The 21,718-nt window shown below is 37.7% G+C and overlaps 1 protein-coding gene, 1 long non-coding RNA gene and 2 other non-coding genes across 6 annotated transcripts; all 4 read left to right on the forward strand.

Moving 5' to 3' along the window:
* The first annotated feature begins 4,110 nt into the window (after window positions 1–4,110).
* Window positions 4,111–5,726, forward strand: LOC132154314 (uncharacterized). 3 transcript variants are annotated; one of them, XR_009437147.1, is made up of 5 exons: window positions 4,111–4,243; window positions 4,597–4,674; window positions 5,028–5,093; window positions 5,385–5,447; window positions 5,660–5,726. It is a non-coding gene; the product is annotated as an uncharacterized LOC132154314 (long non-coding RNA). The 3 variants fall into 3 exon arrangements; XR_009437146.1 differs by having other exon boundaries at window positions 5,385–5,726; XR_009437148.1 differs by having other exon boundaries at window positions 4,116–4,243; window positions 4,600–4,674; window positions 5,385–5,726.
* LOC132155447 (small nucleolar RNA SNORA13) lies at window positions 4,818–4,956 on the forward strand. Its single transcript, XR_009437241.1, has one exon. It is a non-coding gene; the product is annotated as a small nucleolar RNA SNORA13 (small nucleolar RNA).
* Window positions 5,154–5,286, forward strand: LOC132155448 (small nucleolar RNA SNORA13). The gene has a single exon (XR_009437242.1). It is a non-coding gene; the product is annotated as a small nucleolar RNA SNORA13 (small nucleolar RNA).
* A 1,177-nt stretch (window positions 5,727–6,903) lies between the features above and the next one.
* On the forward strand, window positions 6,904–20,956 carry LOC132155244 (segment polarity protein dishevelled homolog DVL-3-like). Its single transcript, XM_059564118.1, has 15 exons — window positions 6,904–7,462; window positions 10,350–10,419; window positions 11,708–11,826; window positions 11,935–12,050; window positions 12,197–12,338; window positions 14,600–14,693; window positions 14,781–14,850; window positions 15,064–15,203; window positions 15,292–15,368; window positions 15,457–15,524; window positions 16,327–16,476; window positions 16,800–16,931; window positions 17,524–17,691; window positions 19,759–19,962; window positions 20,035–20,956. The coding sequence occupies exons 1-15, from the start codon at window positions 7,302–7,304 to the stop codon at window positions 20,337–20,339; spliced, it is 2,016 nt and encodes a 671-aa protein (XP_059420101.1). The 5' UTR covers window positions 6,904–7,301; the 3' UTR covers window positions 20,340–20,956.
* Window positions 20,957–21,718: the final 762 nt, after the last annotated feature.

The raw sequence follows: 21,718 nt of genomic DNA on the forward strand, positions 1-21,718 counted from the left end.
AAACAAGATTTACAATGTTAAAAACTATGGAAAGGTGTCATTATTACAGTCTGTGAAAATGATCCACAGGTCTGATGATCATAATTAAAAGCATTTAGTTGTGCACAATCTAGGTGCTACAAGAAAAATACAGAAATCAATAGAAGCGTAACCCCAGATACTACCAAGAGTGTTTTGTAACAGTGGTAAGTTGCAGAAAAGATGAAATATCACTGTGTCAGGAGATCTGCCTGTGGTGCAAACTATTCGGCCCCGCTGAAGATAAATGTCCAGATGTCTATCTGATCTTCACTGGTCAAGTTAAAGCGGTCAATCTTATAAAACCTGCAGAAAAAAACATGACCAAGTGCAATATTTTGGGATGCAATTACATTCTGCATAAGGAAACAGGCCTATCTCCGTACAATCAGCACCGGAGCTCCCCAGGGCTGTGTTCTCTCCCCACTGCTCTTCTCTCTGTACACTAACGACTGCACATCTAAGGACCCCTCTGTCAAGCTCCTGAAGTTTGCAGATGACACCACACTCATCGGCCTCATTCAGGACGGTGACGAGTCTGCTTACAGACAGGAGGTTAAAGAGCTGGCTGTCTGGTGCAGTCTCAACAACCTGGAGCTTAACACGCTCAAAACAGTGGAGATGATCGTGGACTTCAGGAGAAACCCCCCTGCACTCCCCCCACTCACCATCATGAACAGCACTGTGACTGCAGTGGAGTCATTCAGGTTCCTGGGCACCACTATCTCTCAGGACCTGAAGTGGGACATTCACATTGACTCCATTGTGAAAAAGGCCCAGCAGAGGTTGTACTTCCTTCGCCAGCTGAGGAAGTTTAACCTGCCACAGGATCTGCTGAAACAGTTCTACTCCACCATCATCGAATCCATCCTCTGCACTTCAGTAACTGTCTGGTTCAGCTCAGCTTCTAAATCGGACCTCAGAAGACTACAGAGGGTAGTCCGGACTGCTGAGCGAATTATCGGTACAACCCTCCCATCTATTCAAGAACTGTACTTATCCAGAGTGAGCAAAAGGGCTGTTAAAATCACTCTGGACCCCTCACATCCAGCACACTCCCTCTTTGAACTGTTGCCATCTGGTCGACGCTACAGAGCACTGAGCACCAGAACGACCAGACACAGGAACAGTTTCTTCCCTCAGGCAATCCATCTTATGAACAGCTGATAATAACTGTGGGACACACTACACTATTTATATTTATATACACTACACTTTTTATCCAACACACATACTTAGCGTACACGTAAATCTTTTGCACATAATATACATGTACATACATGGAACACACTATACTACTTATATTTATATTTATATACACATACACTTATTTATCCAAACACACATACTTAGCGTACAGTTACAATTTTTCCACATAATATACATGTACATACATAAATGCTCTTTTTAATATACCTGCCATACATTGTCAATTTGTATATTGTCAATCCTTACCCACCTATTTGTATTTTTTTGTATTTTTTATTCCTTATTGTGTTTTTTGTTCTGTCGCTGTTATGTTGCACTGCGGAGCTCTGTCACGAAAAAAAAATTCCTCGTATGTGTGAACATACCTGGCAATAAAGCTCATTCTGATTCTGATTCTGATTCTATTTTAAAAAGAAATAATTTCCTATTTATTCCTAATTCCCCTCCAACAACAACAAAACATTATATACATAAAGATAGCATTTGTTGCTCTGAAGCTTTTAATTTAATGTAATATTTTTCAGTATTTAAAAAAAAAAATTTGTTTGTTATTATTTAATAATATATACTTTAAAAAAAAAAAAAAAAAAAGAATGGTTTTCATTACTTGATAACATTAATGACAATTTTATTTTATTTATTTATTTATTTTTTTGCACTAATGAGAATTTGAAATTTGCGGAGAAAAATGTGCTTAAAGGCAAAATGCAGTCCCAATGAAACTGAAGTAGCGACAGACATTTTCTTATGTACTTTGATAATTATAAAAGAGAAGCAGTGTTTAAAAAGACTAAATGATCGGGAAAGTCCAACATCCGTCACCAGACAGAAGTCTGATGTTTTTCCAAATGACTGAATTATTACATTAAGAATTATAACTGTGAGATATACACTCAAAATTCTGACTTTGTTCTCTGAGTTTACATTTTAGCAAATCTCAGTTTTTTCTCACAATTGTATGTTTTTTTTTCCCAACACAGAACACAATTTTAGAAAAATAAAAACAGGTAATTGCGACTTTTATCTCACAATTCTGACTTTTTTTCTGAAATTTGCAACAAAAAAAAAAAAAAGTAGGAATTGTGAGATATAAAATCAGAATTGCAAGAATCAAAAGTCTAAATTGTGGGATAAGTCACAATTATTATTATCACTATTATTTTATCCATTGGTGACACAGGCTTCCATACAAATAAGACATTTCTCCATGAAAAGAAAGAACAAAAAGTCCTAAAAAATAGGTTTTAGCTCATACAGTCAAGACTGCGGAGGAAAAATGTTCATCCTAACAGAAAATAAGTATATTATAAAACTAAGCTCCGGCAAACAGCAACACAGCTTCCAGAACAAGCCTCTGAAACTCTTCCTCTTCCAAACATTCCTTCATCTAAAGTTAAACAGCCTTCAGTCTCATCAGAGACAATGCACGAGTGTCTGAAGCAAAAGGTGACATTAAAAACATTACTTCCACACTAATAATGGACACATCAACTATAGTCGACTCTGTTTAGAGATCTGGCACTGATAGACAAACTAAACTAAAGTAAGATTATGTTTCAGAGCACACTCTGGAATTAGGACAAGGATCTGCAGACAGATCAGCACATTAGATTATAATACAAATACAATCCCATTACTTTAGTCTCTATCCAGGAGCACAGAGTCCGAATGATTTCTGGAGCTCGCACACTATTAAGTGCAATACCAGATGTGCGAGTGTGTATATATTGCAAGTGGAAAAAAAATAGTAATTAGTTCAGAGACGAGGGCGACCGTTACAATGCTCCACGTCCCTACAGTTACCGTTTAAACTAGAGCTAACGTTTCAAATTTCAAATTCTGAGAGAAACAGAAAACAGAAGAAGGAATGTCTTTATACAGTATGAAATAACAGTGGGAGTGTCTCAGTAGTTCAACTTAATTAACGAATTTACCCAAACAGCTAAATTGATTAATAACGTTACAATGTTTTGAGCTCGTGAGACGCCACAGATATAAACTAACGTTAACGTTAGCTCGTTCCTGATGTTTATCTTTAGGACACATTAGGTAGCTGCTTACCCTTGTTTTTTTAGTGCAGTTATTTGCTCAGATAGCGTTTAAAGGTCTTTGGAGGTTTATGTTTCTTTAGCACGAAGTCTGTCAGAGTTATAGTCGGAAGTGACTTGCTCTTGTTAGTGATCTCAGATCTTCCGATTTGACAGAAGCCACAAAAGAAACTGGGATGATGAGCAACTTAATTCGGCTCCAAGATGGCAGCAACACGGTGAGGATTTCAAAATAAGAGTCCCGCAGTCTTCCCCGCTGGTAAAAAGTAGGATTGCTATTCAGCCGTTTAGAAAATGCAAATTACTTTTATTATTATTATTATTATTATTTTATTTAAATATATATATATATCGCTAATGTAAATAGAAAATGTTTGGAAACACATGATTTAATTAATGTTTTCATGATTCCCACTGAGACCCAGCCAACCCAGTGGCCTCCACTATAAATAGCTAGATATTCTTGGTAACACTTCACAAGAACCTTAAAAAAACACTTAAATTACTACTTTAAATAATTATTTTATACAGTCTATGCTTCAAACCCGTTATTCAGAAAGTCTATGAGTGACGTCACAGACGCTTTGTCCATATTTTTTACAGTCATAAGGGTTAAAGCTTTTAACATTTTTTTTTAGTAGTCAAATTCGATTTTATTCTCATTTCTTTCTATTTGTTTTGGTTATAGTTAACTTGTACGAATTTGTGTTTGTGTTTTTAAATGGATTATACTGAAAAGTCCGAATACATAGCTTCTTCAGTACTGTTTTTATAAAATGTGGGAAATTATTATAATGGTGAATAAGTAGGTGTGTCCAACTTTGACTGGGGAAACGAGTTCAAGTAATTGCACTCAGGCACTGTCTCAGTCGCCTACACCGGGTCCTTCGTTCCTCCCGTAGTGTCCACGTGGAGATCATACGCTCTTAAAGAGGTACAGTTGGGTACCTTGTACAGCACATGGGTAAGTAGTAAATGTTATTTGTATGTGTATGTGAACGGGTTTTATAGTAAATGTTTGTGTTTAGTGGTAGGATCGTGAAAAGGGAGGGTTCCGTGTGTGTCATATCCCCCGTTTGTTTTAGTTAATCGTCAGCTGAGATGAGCAAATAAATCTTTCTTTTGTCACATTTTAAAAGTGTGGCCCTTGAGCAGTTGTATCCATCCAATTAAATGTGTAGCTGAATGTCCCTCGTCATTGAATTGTAATTATTATTTTTGCCCTCGTGGTCCATCACTTTAATTTTTTATTAAATTCCATTTCTTTAATTTACAGTTAATTAGTTGTGTTGTGTGTATGATTTATGCATTCCATCGAAAGCAGCAGGAGCTGGTGTGCTATGTCACATGTCGACATCACGAGGACAAGGAGCAAGCATCATGTGCTTTTGAACTCCAGGTGTGCATTTACATTCATATGAACGTGCATATGTTAGATTGCTCCACGTGAGTAGTTCCAAAAGTTACAACGGCTTATTTAAAAAAAAAAAAAAAGTAAAGCTAGATACTGAATCCATGCAGACACCGTACAGTTCTCGGTCTTGCCTTTTTGTGTTGCCCATTCATTTTCCATTAGATGAATGTGGTGTCTTCTAAGGCGCACAGTAAATCTTGAAATAGCCACATTTATGAGAGAAAACACTTAATTGTTTCTCTTGCTTGTGCTATTACAAGAACAGCATTCACAATAAGCTATATTCATGACTTTAACATTTCTGTTCATGCTTCAAGCATCATATTCTGTCGTTTCAGGTGAGCAGATCGGCGGTAGAAACTCAGGGCTGCAACAGCAACGTGGGCAGAGTTACATTCCGCCTGGTACACCGCTATGAATATTTTCCATTCTCTTAGCTGTTTAGGTTTAAGTAAAGCCAGTCATGCCTTAAAGTGTTGCCTGTTCATTGCTGTTCAGATGAATGTGGTGTCAACTAGGGCAGATATTAATACATGAGGTGGCTGCTGAAAGGTGTTTACATCTGTGCCTTTCAAAAGTTTAATCTCATGGACATCAACATTTTAAACAATCGATGATGCATCATACTATGATAATGTAATCCATAAAAATGCAAAGTTTAGTGCTAATTGCATTTCATCCTGTTTATTATAAAGGGTCTATATTCACAGAAGAGTGACTGTAAATTACCCAGCATTCAAGGACTAGTGGTGTGGGAGGTGAGTTTTACTAACAGTGACTAACTAGATTTTTGACTTGATTCATATTTTGCTGCTCTATAATGATTTGTATGGTATAATATGTTATGTACATAAATTTGAGTTCAGTAAGGGCTGGCCGCTGTTTTATAACTTATAATTTTCCACATTCATATGTTCATGCTGTGTCCAAGTGTTTCTGTGGCTTAACATTTCTTCTTGTTTTGTTCCAGATGCGGTTTTCTATATGTGTGAATCTGCATGACATACTTTTATAATTAAAACCTTCTGTTTAACTGTCTTGTCTCTTGTATGTGGATGTTTTATGGTCTTTTGAAAATCTTTAAAAACTTTAAAAAAAAATTCTCATGTGCATATCTCAGATTGCTTTGCTCTTTTTCAATATATGGTCACCACATATATAGATTATTGGGTGGCACATTGTACTACACTGTCTCTTACCCATTGCATAATACACAAGAAAACTTATTTGAAATATCACCTAAAATAGCATTAGTGTACAAAGGTCCCATAGTTTTCTCTAAGTCTGAAAAACATGAATGGAAATACACTAAGGCATAACTGGTATATGCTTCATGAATTATCAAAAAAAGACATCTAAAGGAGATTCTGGGAGTAGATATGAACATTTGATGTGATTAATGACTGAGCACCTGATCGTCTAAACCTAGAGCATTTCCCTGGTGTTATGTGACTCAACAGTGCTAAATGATACAGAAGGCAAATCTGCCTGCATACCACAGCAATTATAAACCAGCTCAAGTGATTGTATGGTCTCTAATTTTATCTAACCTATTTTAATGTGAACTAGGTTGAGTTTTATCAAGAGAGATAAATGTTTTCATTAGATGGGTACCAATAAATCATTTTTTAATACAAGGTGCTAGCTTTTATCTCCACAACAAATGATTAAACATTCGTTACTTTTTATATTTCACTAACAGAGCTGGGTTGTAACTGATTCCATGTAACCTGGATTATGTCATCAGTTTGCTAAAGTGTAGTACTAGTTAGAAAATTCTCATAGTCGGTTACTTTTAAACCTTGACCTAATATGTTTAATGATTTTCATGATGTTGAACACAAAGAATGGAATATATTTGATATCTCTATTATAACAAGATAATATATTATAAAAATAATCCCATTCAGATTTATAAACAAATTAGGCCATGAGTAATCCAAAAGATCTAATCTAAAATGAGTAATCCATATTAAACTACTGACTACAGTTTTCATCATAATTTGTAATCAGTAACAGACTACAAATTGAAAGTAGTCCACCCAGCACTGTTCCTTTTTGTTTCCGTATATGATTCATCTTGATATTAGACATCTATAAATATATTTAGATGCCTTTCTCTTTGCCTAGAGGACAATTTAGGTAAGCGGCCCAGTTTACCCCATTCTCCAAATGGCACCCGTTCAATAGAATGACCCCAAGTAACTCTTTGTTGACGCCGACACTTCTCTCCGCTAGAGGGAGCGCGTGTCCCCGGGCATTCGGCATCAATACAAAACCCTCTGGAAGGAGAGCACAGGGAAGCTATCCGAGGAACCACGGCATTCCTGACCAAAATAATCTAATTTATCACACATTTCACGCGCTATTCTCCGTTCTCAACATGTGGGATACAGTGAAATAAGAGGATGGATCTTTAATCGCATTCAGCTCATGGAATATTTGCGCTGAGATCGAAGATTCCTGGGATCTCCGGAGGAAGCAAAGAAAGAAAGGACGGGATTAATCAAAAAGTCAACTGGCGGGTGGAAGAGAGCAAAAGCCCTCTCTGGAGGGGCATCAGGGGCCCCTGCGCTGGATGACCCCCGTACACTTCTCCCCAGCGGTCTGCAATGGGGGAGACTAAAGTGATCTACCATCTCGACGACCAGGAAACTCCATACCTGGTCAAACTGCCCATCCCTGCAGAAAGGGTCACCCTTTTGGACCTGAAAAACGCTCTCAAGAAACCAAACTACAAGTTTTTCTTTAAATCTATGGACGATGACTTCGGGTGAGCCTGCCGTGCATTCGCTTTCTTCGCACTTCTGCATGTATTTCTCGGGTTTGTCGCACGATTTGAGCCTTGTTTGGATCGTCGATCGACTGTCCTGGTTTTCAGAGGCTGATATAATGTCTCATATTAGATGTGTTGGACACAACTGTACGTGAAAGGAGAAAATGCACGTTGTGTGCGTGCGGAGTTCAGCAGGGGTGAATGTTAGGTCCTTTTCAATTTACGACGGCATCCATTTTAAGTCTGGATTACTCTCAAATATGGCTTTTGGCCTGTCGGCACGAGCTTTGGATGCAGTTCGTTTGTTAGTTAGTGAATGGTTATTGACCACAGAGTAGGCAGTAGTTAGTATCCTTCCTTCTTAACTCTTCTCCAGCGTCAATCTAAATTACCATGGCTGCACAAAAAGCACTCTTGGTTTTGGGGTTTCTTTACGCTTATTCTGTTCAGATATGGTTCCTAAAGTATTTTCCTTATTTTTCACAAAACACCTCCCCGTCAGAACATTTATGAGCGAGTATCACCTAAATTAAACCGTTTATCCAACACTTTGAGGAATTTTCCACCTCGATCCAAGAGAAGTAGGTAGGCTACAGTAAAATCTGTTTAAATGTGCAGTGCGCATGCGCAGTTCAGAGCCCACATGTCCCCAAAACCGACCGTCTCCCCAAATGATGAAAAACATTTGAGGGGTGTTTAGATGGAAATTTGGATTCGTTAACGTTATTTATGATGTGTTCTTGGTCATTAGCCATAGACGAATTTTTTTTATTTATTTTCCATAGTTTCCATCCTTTAAATGCCTTTTGGAGTTTCTGTGAACTCTCTGACCTCCTTCAAAAGCAGACCTTCTACTCATAATTGGATAAGTAGACCAGGGTTGCCAGATCATGGAAAACCTGGAAATGTCAGGAGATTGTAATATGAGGTACAGCATGGAAATTAGTTGGGGAATATCATTTTTTAAGCCTGGCTTAAATATGTAATTAGTTTGATATTACTCCTTGTGAGTGCTTGGAAAGAGTTAAACCTGCTTTCAAGGTCATGTTTGAAATATTTAATCAGAGATATCATAAATTACAGTATAATCATTACATAGAATAATTAGAATCAGGTCAGCAATATCTGTAGAATGAGATCTAAATAAAATTGTCTGACTAGACATCATCATGACTAGGTAAAAAGAGTGTGAAGTTTAATTGTTCAAAAAGTGTTTGATTTCAGATGGTCTGTATCTCCTAGCTTGTGAATAAGTCATGTTTGGAGCACTGGCTAGTGTTCTTGTCTTGTCTGTTGCATTAGACCCAAGAATGTTGAGTTGGAACAACTGCAGGCAGTGACTGGAATGCCCTGATGGCTTCAGCGCTGGCAGCTTTACAACCTTCCCCAGTGAAATATGTGGTAGTTTGATCGTCCCGTTCCCCTCCCTTTAACTCCCCTTCAGAAAAGTTCATTAAAAGCTTAAAGATGTTCATCGTTGAAGGACAAGCTCAGAGCTCTGCCAAATGGAAACGAATAGCTCAATTGAATCGGTCTCTATTGAGGATTTACATGTCTGTCAATGCAACAAAGAGTGCTTTTACACATTTTGAAATGATGTTATTGGATTAGAGTGTTTGTGAATGAATGAAAGGTTGTTGTTTTTTTTGTATGCACATTGTAAATGGGTAGTTTATGTTAAAAACGGGCTGTATATAATGAAGAAATAATCTGGGTTAAAATATTAAGCATCTGTAGCATGGTTTTGAATACCATAGAAAATAATTTTGACTCGCAGTTTGTAAAGGATATTTCACATATTACAGTTATAACTATACACTAGCTTTCAAAACTTTGGGTTCAGTAAGATTTATTTTTATGATTTTAAAAAATAAAATAGGCTGATTTTATTTGATTTAATATATAGTAAAAACAGTAATATTGTGAAATATTATTACAGTCCAAAATAGTGTTTTTTCTAATTGAACATATTAAAATGTAATTTATTCCTGTGAATGCAAAGTTGAATTGTCAGCATCATTACTCCAGTCTTCAGTGTCACATGATCTTCAGAAATCAGTCTAATATTCTGATTTGCTGCTCAAGAAACATTTCTTATTACTGTTAAATTGTATTTTTTTGGAAACCATGGTCATTTTTTTCAGGATTTTTGTATGAGTAACAAGTTCATAAGAGCAGCATTTATCTGAAATAGAAATCTTTTGTCATTGTAAAAATCCTTTGTTACTTTCGATTTATTGCATCCTTAATGAATAAATCAATTTAATTAACTTCTAAAAAAAAAAAAAAAAAACTACTGACCCGAGTGTATATTAATAATTCAGAGCAAGCAAGGAATATTTGTGCTTTTGAAAATGTATTTTTAAAATGTAAAACATACTTAAAATAAAATAGTAAAAAAAAAACAATACAATTAAAAAGTCATGGAAATATAATGGTCATAAAGATAGTGAAAGCTGAATTATTGTGAGCCTCGCAGGCATTTCTGTACACACATTTTTGTTGTATGTTTTACAAACTGATAGTGGAATCTAAATGATCCGTTTCAGTGTCAATTAACGTACTAGCAGTACATTTTGTCCAGCTGAAATCTCTTTGAACTCATGAGTTTGGGATCTTATCTGCTGGAGTCTCCCTGCGTTCAGTGCTTTGTGTGTTCTGTGAGCACATGTGTGTGCATGCTTATCTGATTTATGCATTTCTGATCCAGCCCGTCCTTTCTTTCATCTAAAGGCTTTGTCTCATTTACTTATTCTAATTTATTCCCAGACACTCTGGGGATCTCTTAAGCTGATCTTTCTTTTTTACGGTTCACACAGACTGCGGTTGGACAATAAGACGTCTTTTCTGATTTGTTTTCTCTCTGTTTCTTGTGTTTCTGCAGGGTGGTCAAGGAGGAAATCACAGACGACAATGCAAAACTTCCCTGTTACAACGGCCGAGTGATTTGCTGGGTGAGAGCAGAAACACACACAAACACACACAAGCATCCCTGCATCTTAATTCCCCGATGCTCCTTGCATAATAAATCAGCCTTTTTTAATTCAGCCCAGTTCTCCTGAGTGCTGGCATTGCTGTATATGTATTTCTCAAAGAGTCTGCCAGTCATTCCTGCTTAAGGTTCACTTCGGTCTGATGCAGCGAATCAGAGACTACGGTATGCTGCATAAGCTTTGTTTTATGAGCGGCTTATTTATATTTCAATGGCATGCAACTGCAATCAGGAAGGACAGCCTATCGTTGCCCTCGGACCTTTAAAACTTAATTATAGGATTTCTTTAAAAATAATGATTACAATGTGTACACAAATATGGTCAGGTCTAACAGTTCACTTGACGATTACACTGTATGACATTTTAAGAGTCATAAAATATTTGTTGAAAATGGGAAATTAAATTTTTTTTTAAAGCCATGTGTGACCCTGGACCACAGAATCAGTCTTAAGTGTTAATTTTTCGAAATTGAGATTTGTATAACATCTGAAAGCTAAATAAATAATCTTTCCTTTTAAAGTATGGTTTGTTAGGATCGGACAATATTTGTCTGAGATACAACTATTTGAAAATCTGGAATCTGAGGGAGCAGAAAAAAATCAAAATATTGATAAAATCGCCTTTAAATTTGTCCAAATGAATTCTTAGAAATGCACATTACTAATCAAAAATTAGGTTTTGATATATTTACGGTAGGAAATCTACAAAATATCTTCATGGAACATGATCTTTACTTAATATCCTAATGATTTTTGGCATAAAAGGAAAATCGATAACTTTGACCCATACAATGTATTTTTGGCTATTGCTACAAATATACCCCAGAGACTCAAGACTGCTTTTGTGCTCCAGGGTCACATCATATGAAACCAAATGAATACACTAAGATCTGTTTTAAACTAGATGCTTTTGCGAAGATTTACAGTCACTTTAATTTGCCGTTCTTATTGTGGTTTTAAATGTTGCTTGTCCCATCACAGTAAAAGTTCTCTTGGGATCTGGAACCATTTTATAGACCGTGTATGAGGATTAGGGTATTGTAATATGTTTGTACAGTGAGTTTATACGGTGAGAGATCGGTGACAGGAGTTTGTAGTCCGGTGTATTAGACTGGGGTGTGACCCCCATTAAGCATTTTGCTTAAAAAGGGTGTATTTCTCAACGAGACGCATTTCTATTCTATTTAAGTGTATAACCACTTCAGGTTAGTGTGAAGTGCATGTCATTGTTTCTCTGTGTGTGTTGATAGCTGGTGTCATCAGACGGCTCCCACTCAGATGGATGTTCAGTGGCAGAGAGTCAGTCCGAGCGGCCGCCGTCTCAAGAGAGAAGCCAAGGCATTGGAGACTCCAGGCCCCCGTCCTTCCAGTATGCTTTTTTGCTGTGTTATACAAATGATCAGATCAAATCACAAGTTAGAAGCAAAACTCGAAATGAGGAGCATGTTCTCAGTCTTTAACCATGTGTCCCACACAGCCCCAAGGCTGCAGGCAGCCGGCACGGTGTGGACGATGAGACGGAGACTGATTCGGTCGTGTCACACAGGAGGGAGAGAGACCGATCGCGCAGGAAACACTCTCATGAGCACTCTGGTACGTGTCAACATCCTCACTTCTGTGCATGTATTATGATGCCATGGTTTTTATAATCAAAGTTTCCAAAGTAATAATTCTTAATAATTGAAAAATTGGAACACCTAAGCACAAATCTACATTAATATCAATGGTAATTCATCTAGGAGGAAGGCTGAATGGGTGCTCACGGGGCGGCAGAGGCATGGATCTGGGAGGGTATGATGTCTGTGACAGCCGTTCTTCCCTCATGAGCAGTGAACTAGAATCAAGCAGCTGTTTTGACTCGGATGACGGCTCCACCAGCCGGTGAGTCTCACGGCATTTGTTCGTTTCCACTGCGCTCGATATGATTACAATCATGTATGTGATTACACGGCGAGCCCCAATGGTTAAGTAAGGTTTTTCAGAGCTCTGACTTGAGCAATTTGATAAGCAGATGTGGGTAATCATAGTTTGTAGAGGTTTTGAGAATCGTTTAAAGTAAATGTAGATTAATGTTATCAATTATTCATGTTATCAATATGGATGGGAATCTTATTTTGATAGGGTTAAAGTTTGTTTACACAATGGCATTTTGGGGACTGAAAATGCATATTTTTGAAAACCGGTTTCAAAGTGCAAAGTTTTGAAAAACGCCACCGTGAAATCTTTGAAAACAGTGACGTCATGTGCTTGTGTAGTATGTTTTAGGTATGTAGACATGAGCAGTACGTGTCAATTTTAAAGGCAAGTGCGAACAAACATACACAACAATGGCGGAGTACATGGTACTGTTGTTCCTGCTCAAGAGTTTGCTAACGCTTCTTCATGCACAGTGTGGATTTACTTCACCAATATAACAACCAACAGCGGAGACACATCATATCAGAGCCTGTCTATGGAGAGCCTTCCCACTCCCTATTAAGTCCTATTGTACCGAATTTTGGTTGCAGTACCACCACAGTTCCACTGGGGGCGATCACCATGAGTGCAAAATGAATGGGAGTCTATGGGGCTAGACGGCTAAATTTGTCTCTTTCACCCGATTGCCGTTGAGAAATCTCAGATCTGATTATAGGTCTTGCAAGTTCAACATGGGTTATAGGTCGAAAGTTGAATGAACGAGTACTTATGTCCTTTCGATATCTTACAGGTTGAGTTGTTGTTGCCCATAACATGCTAGCATTCTGCTAATGAATGTGAATGTGTATGACGTCATTGACATTTTAAAAGACTTTTTAAAGCAAATAAGTGACTCTAAAAAATCTAACACCCAGCAATGTGTAATTTCTTTGCATCTCCTTTCGAATACAACATTCAAAATACTAGACAAAAAATCTTGAGAAAAGTGGATTTTGAGGGGTATACCGCCATTGACCTCCATTCATTCTGCACTCGTCCTGTGAGCGCCCTCATATGGAATCAGAGTGGAACTGCAACCAGTTCAGAAGCCGGAAGTGTAGTGAGAGTGAAACTTCTCGCCATATTAGACATTCTCTGATCATATACAACATATACTCATCACTTCCCTACAGGTGACAGCGCCAACTACTGGCCTGGCATACCTAATGCAGCATTTATGGCTGTTTTCGTGGATGTGTAAATGCGAATCGCTTTGAAAACGATGTTGTGTATACGTGAAACTTTTTCAGAATGCAAGGGAAAAACATTTCAATATTTGACTACACCGTTGTCGTGTAGCCTTAGTGATGATAAAAAAAGATTAGGAAATGCCATTTTTTTTCAATGTTTTGAGTATTGAGTAGAGCTGCACAATAATGGTTAATCATGATTAATGTGCGCTAAATTATCATCAGTTATTGTTTTATACATTTGATCACTTTTTCATAAGCACAAATCAAGTGAAAGTCAACTCGCATACTTTGCTTGCTGATTTAGTCACAAATGACCTCAGGAAAGAAAACAGACTGGCTGTAGAGCTGAATATCTCAGTGGAGATCGCTAAACTCCAACTTACATGTTTGCCTGTGGTTTCTTCTTATCAGCGGGTTTTCAGTAATGTAGAGAGAGCATGTGCACGTGGTTGCCAGGTTGGGAAGAAAACCACAGGGAAGAAAATGTATTTAAGAGAAAAGTTCTGATTGTGGGACTTTATTTAAAATATAATTGATCACACAGCCCTAATTTATTTTGGTGTTTGGTATTGGTTTAGTATTTTTGTAGAGTATTTATTAGCTGCTCCCTGAAAAGTACTGAAAGTCATTACATGGAATCAGAAGCTGACTCAGAGCTGTTAAAGTTTTCCAGAAATTCTGTCATCTCTTACTCACTGTAATGCCGTTCCAACCCGGTATGATTTTGTTTATCTTCTATATTTTTTATGAATTCTAAAAGAGATTTTTATCTCTCAGCTGAAAACACACGACTGCATAATTAAATAGTTTTTTCATAAATGAATTATTCCGCTTCAGAAAACTTCACGTTATGAAAACGTCAATGTTTTTTAAATGGAGTGACGGAAGTCTCTGATTCCTTTTCCTAGTGATCAGTAATGTTTCACATTGCCTGTGACTCAAATTGAAATGGGAAGCTCATGTAATCACCATATCGTGACATCCGTTCTGCAGTTTTAGCAGTGTTACAGAGCAAAGCGGCTCAACCAGGCTAATGAGACGACACCGCCGACGGAGACGCAGGCCCAAAGCCCAGCAAATGGAGAGGGTGAGACAGCAGGCACAGCTCTTAAGTGTCTAATACAATATATAAAACATACTGTATTTAAAACTATTTTTGTCTTGCTTTCTTCAGTCTTCATCTTTCAGTAGCATCACTGACTCTACTATGTCTCTGAATATCATCACTGTCACTTTAAATATGGGTGAGTCTGCATTATATTAATCTCTGATTAGATGAAGTACAACCTTGAGTGCTTTAAGACCTTTAAATAAAATAAAGATATTAAGGGCATATAATTTATTTTCTTTTCTCCCTGAAGACCCTGATTTTTAATCTAAGGATGATATTACAGATGTGCAAAGCTAAAGTAATGTCAACTAGTTGCCTGAAGTCTCACTTCCTTTACTTTATTTAGAGAGGTATAACTTCCTGGGCATCAGTATCGTGGGTCAGAGTAACGAGCGCGGTGATGGAGGCATCTACATCGGCTCTATAATGAAGGGTGGAGCGGTGGCGGCCGATGGGCGGATCGAGCCCGGAGACATGCTGCTGCAGGTGAGGGCCGGAGGAAGACGTGTTCAGGATATAGGAGTCTGACTCAGAGGCTGGTTGTTTCAGTTCAGGTTTCTGTTTCTTCTCACAGGTGAATGACATCAACTTTGAGAACATGTGCAATGATGATGCTGTACGAGTGCTGAGGGAGATCGTGCATAAGCCTGGGTGAGTCACATTACAAAACATTCATGTTTTATGGGACCTGGTTAGCTTATTATTATTTTTTTGTCCTTCTGTTTTTTTTTTTTTGCAGACCCGTGTCGCTTACTGTTGCCAAATGCTGGGACCCAAACCCAAACGGTTGCTTTGCTTTGCCAAGGAGTAAGTGTTCATTTTTAATATTTTCCCTCTCACATACTCATTTACACATAAGATGCACGACCATCAGAAGAGACCTTTTTTTTTATTTTTATTTTTTTTATTACTACATACTAATGTGGCAAAAGTTTACTTTTTTGAAAATTTCTACTGATAAACAAATTAAAAAAAAATATTGTATTAGGTTTCCACAAACATACGAAGCAGCACAACTGTTAATAATAAATGTTCCTTGAGCAGCAAATCAGTATATTAGAATGATTTCTGAAGATCATGTGACACTGAAGACTGGAGTAATGATGCTGAAAATACAGCTTTGCATCGCAGGAATAAATTACATTTTAAAATGCATTCAAATAGAAAAGCTGTGTTTACTGTATTTTTGATTTAAATAAATGCAGCCTCTGTGATGAGCATTAGAGGCCATTTTTCAAAAGCAGTAAATCTGACCGACCCCAAACTTTAGTAAAGTATTGTGTACATCTTTTGAAATCATATGATTTTGTCTTTCACTGATAAGCTCTCAAATTTCATTTGCATTTTTACACATTTTACACTGTATAATAGATTTGAATGCTACATAGGAGGGTAAGACTTGAAGTTAGATATCCCATTGTCCTTTTTAATGTTCAAAAACCAATTACTTGTAAAGTCCTCCAAAGAAGAAGTTTTATTTTTCAACCAGAAGTGTTGTTCTGCCATTACGATGTACTGTGGTGGTTTTAACAACAGGGTTTAGTTAGTTCTCTGTCAAACTCACCTGTTCTGTCCAGCTTTGTTGAGCACTGGTTGTCTTCTGTCCCAGGTGAGCCCATCCGGCCCATTGACCCTGCAGCCTGGGTGTCCCATACGGCAGCCATGACGGGCGTCTATCCTCCCTACGGCTTGAGTCCCTCCATGAGCACCGTCACCTCCACCAGCTCTTCCGTCTCCAGCTCCATCCCAGAGACTGAGAGTGAGACATCTGCTCTTCACTCTTTATATTTCTTTGCAAAAGCTAGATTTTGACCCCTACATTTTGTTGTTATAAGCATGAATGATCCCTTAAATCCTGGGTCTTGTTGAGGAAAGGTGTTCCATTTCTTAATCAATCAGACTTACTAGTTGACCTGGCGATTGACAAAATGGGTGAAAAAATCTAATAAGAATCCCATTGATTTATGACTTGAGTCATATCTAGACACTTGTGTGTGGAGCGTGGGAGGTTCTGGTTTCTGGCCGCCAGGCAGATGCTTTGTGTTTTGTGCTCTTGTTAACTGTGTGTTGTTGTTCTTGCAGGATTTGATGACTACCACCTGTCTGTCCACAGTGACATGGCAACAGTTGCAAAAGCAATGGCCTGTCCAGACTCAGGCCTGGAAGTTCGAGACCGAATGTGGCTGAAGATCACTATAGCCAGTGCTTTCATAGGTCAAGACCCACTTTATAGTGCTTACAATTAGTGTTTTTAAACGATTTATTCGCTGATCTTCTTCATTTTACCTGGATATTAACTAAAAGTCAGCATGAAACTGAAACTTTGATTGATTTGTCTATTTGTAACATCTATCTGAGTGAAAAAATGAAGAATGAGAGAAAATGTTGGATGGGATTTGTTTTTGTCCATCAAGAATTGATTGGATATTTTGATCTTGTAATGTTAAATCAAAAAGGCATAACTTTATCTTGCAGTAAAATGACAGACGTCTCTCTGGTGATGTATGCCAGACTTCTCCAATGACTTACAGTTGTCTGTTTAAACCCCATCCCTCTATAACTGACTGCAAGCTTCCATTCATTTTTAGTGCAGCGCCCATATCTCATAATCCAGTCCCATGGATCGAACCAAGTCCCCGTCCTGCACTTTTCTGATCACTTCTATAATTTGTTACACTCTGATAATTTGCTTCACAACAGGGAAGAAAAATAAACACATTCATCAATCATTGTAATTTGAAAATAAATATTAGCAGACTGCTTCATGGAGCTGTTATGTATAATTGGTGCATATGTTGTCTCACAGGCTCTGATGTGGTTGACTGGCTGTTTCATCACGTGGAGGGGTTTGCAGATCGCCGTGAAGCACGGAAGTACGCCAGCAACCTGTTGAAAGCTGGCTTCATCCGCCACACGGTCAACAAAATCACCTTCTCAGAGCAGTGCTACTACATCTTTGGAGATCTCTCTGGCAGTAAGTGCTTTCACCTCCACAGATCAGCCACAGATGAGAGTTTTGTCAATGAGTGGTCCTGTGGTTTGAATGTACGACATGTGACCTGCCATTTGAGAGCTATAGCTTTAAATTTCAATCCTCTCACAAAACCATCATATGGTTCATCGTTTTATTTTGTTGTGTCAAATATCTTTTTTAATTTTTATCATATTTAGTCTTTCTGTCCAGTTTTTGGTTTAGTCAAGTTGTAGTTGACCAAAAGTCTGTGAACTTTAGTCTAGTTTTAGTTGATTAAAACTTATAATCATGAAATGATTTCACAATTGTTTAATTGTTAAACTAAATCAATTATTTTATTCAAAATTGTAATTGCGATTACTTGTCATTTGAGAAATGCATACACATGGTTTATTTGACCTCATCTAGTTCCTGAATTATTATATTATTAATATAAACACTTATGAAAACTTTTAAAACTAAAAAGCTTCTCTCAAAAGCAAAAACAGATTTCTAATATTAATTCCAAATTATGTTCATGTCTATCTATAAAAAAAAAAAATATATATATATATATATATACTGCATATATATATATATTGGTGCAGAGGTTGCATGAGTGCATTAATTCAGCAACCTCATCAGAAAACATTATAGGCAAGATCCATGTTTGGATTTATCACAGTTCATCACTGAGAAGGTTTGATGGAAGATGTAGTCTCAGAAAACAGCACAAACGTGTGAAGACACTTTTATTTGAGCAGAATATTTAGATGGAGATCACTAAACTCTACATACAAGTTTGTCAGCTCTTTTTCCGTAGTGTAAGAGAGAATGAACTGTTGTGAGGATAAAGTCAAACAAAGGGCAGAAAATGTGCCCTTTTTAAAGGGGTCATATGATGCTTTTTTAAAAGATCATTATTTGGTGTAACAGAATAGGTTGACATGCTATTATGTTCAAAAAATATTTTCAAATACTGTACATTATTGTAGGTCCTCTATGCCCCGCCTTTCTCAAACAAATACAAAACAATACAAAGTACCTCCTTCTGACAAGCACAGTCTGCTCTGATTGGCCAGCTGACTCCACTGCATTGTGGTTGGCCGAACACTGCAAACATGCGTCAGAAATGTTTTTCCATATTCGTGAGCTTCATCTTTCAAAATAAATGTAAAGACAGTTAATAATGTCCTTAGTTTTACCATCAGTTCAACCCCAAAAGAGAAACAAGAGTCACTGTGTCTCTTTCTCTCTCTCTCTCACACACACACACACACACACACACACACACGCACGCACAACATGCAAAACTCTGCATTTGAACAGTCAATAGCAAATACTTCAACTAATAACAAAACATAGTTCCAGTAGCTGATTCTGAAGCGCCAGATTGTCGTAGCAAAGTCAGAATTACCTCCTCTCCTAGGTTCATGAAACAGTCGTCCATTATTGTTCTGTTGTAAGTAATCTTAAAGATTCCTAAATGCATCTACTTTCAGAAAGCCAAATAAAGTGCTTTTGCTTTCACCTAGATACACACAGCATCTCCCTGACATGACTGCTTCAACACTAACTGTGTTACTGAAACCACGTCTTCTTTCTTTGCGTGAACATTTGTGCGACATTATGCAAATATTTCACATAGTGACATAGAGATGTGTGGGCGGGTTAAAATGAGCCATTTCAGTGGGGACATGGCAGAGTCTTAACTTTGATAAAGAATATCTATTTGGATTTGAGACTTTAGTCTTTGTAACTTTACAGATCTTCTTTATGCACCAAGAGCTTGTAACACCTCAAAGAGAAAGGAAAATCATATGACCCCTTTAAGAGAGAAGCTTTTATAGGGAGATTTAAACTCTTGACATCTGTCAAGCCCAAGCATGAAAACATGTTGAGGTCGATTATTTTTTTTTCTCCTCTTTATTTGGTTTAAGAAAGTGTTAACATCTTTTTTTTCTCAAAAATAATGCAAGTAAGAGTTTTTAATGATGTTATTTTCATTTCAACTTAAACGGTCATCAACAAATATTTTCGTTGTACATTCAGTTTTACATTATGCTGACACACTGTGTTGTGTTGTAGACATGGCCCATCTTTCACTGCATGAACATGATGGATCCAGCGGGGCGTCTGATCAGGACACTCTCGCTCCACTGCTTCACCCTGCTGAAGCTCCCTGGCCCACGGCATTCCCTTACCAGTACCCTCCAGCCCACTGTCTCCCGGATGCAGCTCACAGCTTCTCTGAAGCCGGTGGAGGCAGCGCAGGCAGCCAGCACAGCGAAGGTGAGGCACCTCAAATCACGCTGCTAACGATCTCAAACAGCGGCTCACTTACGCTAGGGTTACTCTCCGTAGGGAGCAGCGGCTCAAACTGCAGCTGGAGCCGGACTGAGGGGAAAACCGCAGCTGGAGACTTCAGGTTAGGAGGAGGAAGCGAAATTGGAGACACACATGAGTTTGACTTCCGCAGAGACAGAGCCCCCAGCGAGGGCAGCGTGCGCAGCTCACGATCTCACAGCTACAGCCTGAAGCAGGGATCGGCACGAGCTGGCCCGGGGTCACCGTCCGGTCGCCCCCTCGCCAGCATCCCCCCCGAACTCACTGGCTCCCGACGCTCCTGCAACACAGCCAATGGGGAGTTCTTCGTCGACATCATGTGACTGTTGCGAGCAGAAGTACCCAAACTATTTTTTGCCTTATAAAAAGTGGCCTACTAGTGCAGCAGATTAGAATTAGGATTAGTGCTGACCTGAAATCCAGTAGCTTGTGAGCCCCAACATCACTTAGGTTTTAGAAATGAGTCTACTAAAGCATAAGCAAACCGTTCATGCTTAAAATAACAGATTAGAATGTTTTACTAAATGTACAAAATCACCTCAGATTAGTTGGGAAATTTGCTGTTGAATAAAATGGAACGATTTCTTCTTATGGACAAAAAAAAAGAGAGAAATAGCAATAATTGAATGGGATTTAGTTACAAGACTATATGGGTGTGAAGATTCAAGGTGAATGTAGTCCAACCAAGGACGTAAATGTCAGATTTCAACATTTCTGTTGCCTTGTTTTAGTGCATATTTGGAGGTTCTTAACTTTTTTTTGCCCTTTTTAGATTTTTTACTCAGTAAATGTCTCATGCAGATATTTCATTATTCATGGAAGAATATATTTTTCAGTGTTTGTCAGCAATATTGTATTGGGAGAATTTTTGAAGTACCATGTTAAGGAGATTTCTTTTTTTAATTTATAAATATAGTTTTATTGTGACATGCTTGGAGTACACTTGTGTCTGTGTGTGTTTTATGGCTTCAGCTTGTGGAATGTAAAGGTTCTCGTCTTCATCTGGAATCCAGATGTTTCTGGGTTTATGTCTCTTTCCACATCTGCTTCCATTGTTTATCGGCTAATGTTCACCAACCGTTTTAAGAGCTTGAAAGGTCATCTCTCAAGAATTGAATGGTAGTATTGGTATTATTTTGGGACCGTTTGCTTTGGAAGTTTGTTACTGCAGGCTAATATGCAGTGTTTTCTGGATAACATGAAGTTACAGGTGTTTAGATGAGTAAATTAATTGAATATATTCAGTTTCTCCATTAACGCCGCCACACCAGTGATCTTTATTTAATTATGCAGCGTTAGGATTGCAAATTAGATTATCTTTTGGAAGGGATAAGGAAAAAAATGTTTGTTTTTGGCAACCAAATTGTCAGAAATTAATTTAAAAGCTAGTCAAATTATAATGACACCAACAAAGGCATGACCTCATTCTTGAAAACCAGTAACAAAACTAATACAAACTCTGCTACACTGAATTCAGATTCACATGCAACAAGTTTGGACTCGATGTGTGTGAACAACAATGTGTTTTGTGCAGTTATCAACAGAATTAAACCTTAAAAATTGAGGAGACAGTTACTATGTTGGTGTTGGTCGCTTGCTTGATAAATATTTATTTTTACAAATATTTAATCACTCCTATAGTTTTCATTCATGGGTCAAATCCCACTTCTCTATTAATTTTCATTTTTAAAATTAAGTTTTA

This window comes from Carassius carassius, chromosome 12, assembly GCF_963082965.1.
Source record: "Carassius carassius chromosome 12, fCarCar2.1, whole genome shotgun sequence".
In the NCBI taxonomy this organism is placed as follows: domain Eukaryota; kingdom Metazoa; phylum Chordata; class Actinopteri; order Cypriniformes; family Cyprinidae; genus Carassius; species Carassius carassius.

Bases quoted from the DNA above. Each gene is read 5' to 3' on its own strand.
- LOC132155244 (XM_059564118.1), top strand. From the start codon at position 7,302: ATGGGGGAGACTAAAGTGATCTACCATCTCGACGACCAGGAAACTCCA. The intron at 11,827-11,934 runs GTATGCTTTTTT...TGTCCCACACAG, and splicing joins TCCAGGCCCCCGTCCTTCCA to CCCCAAGGCTGCAGGCAGCC. The intron at 16,932-17,523 runs GTCAAGACCCAC...GTTGTCTCACAG, and splicing joins TATAGCCAGTGCTTTCATAG to GCTCTGATGTGGTTGACTGG.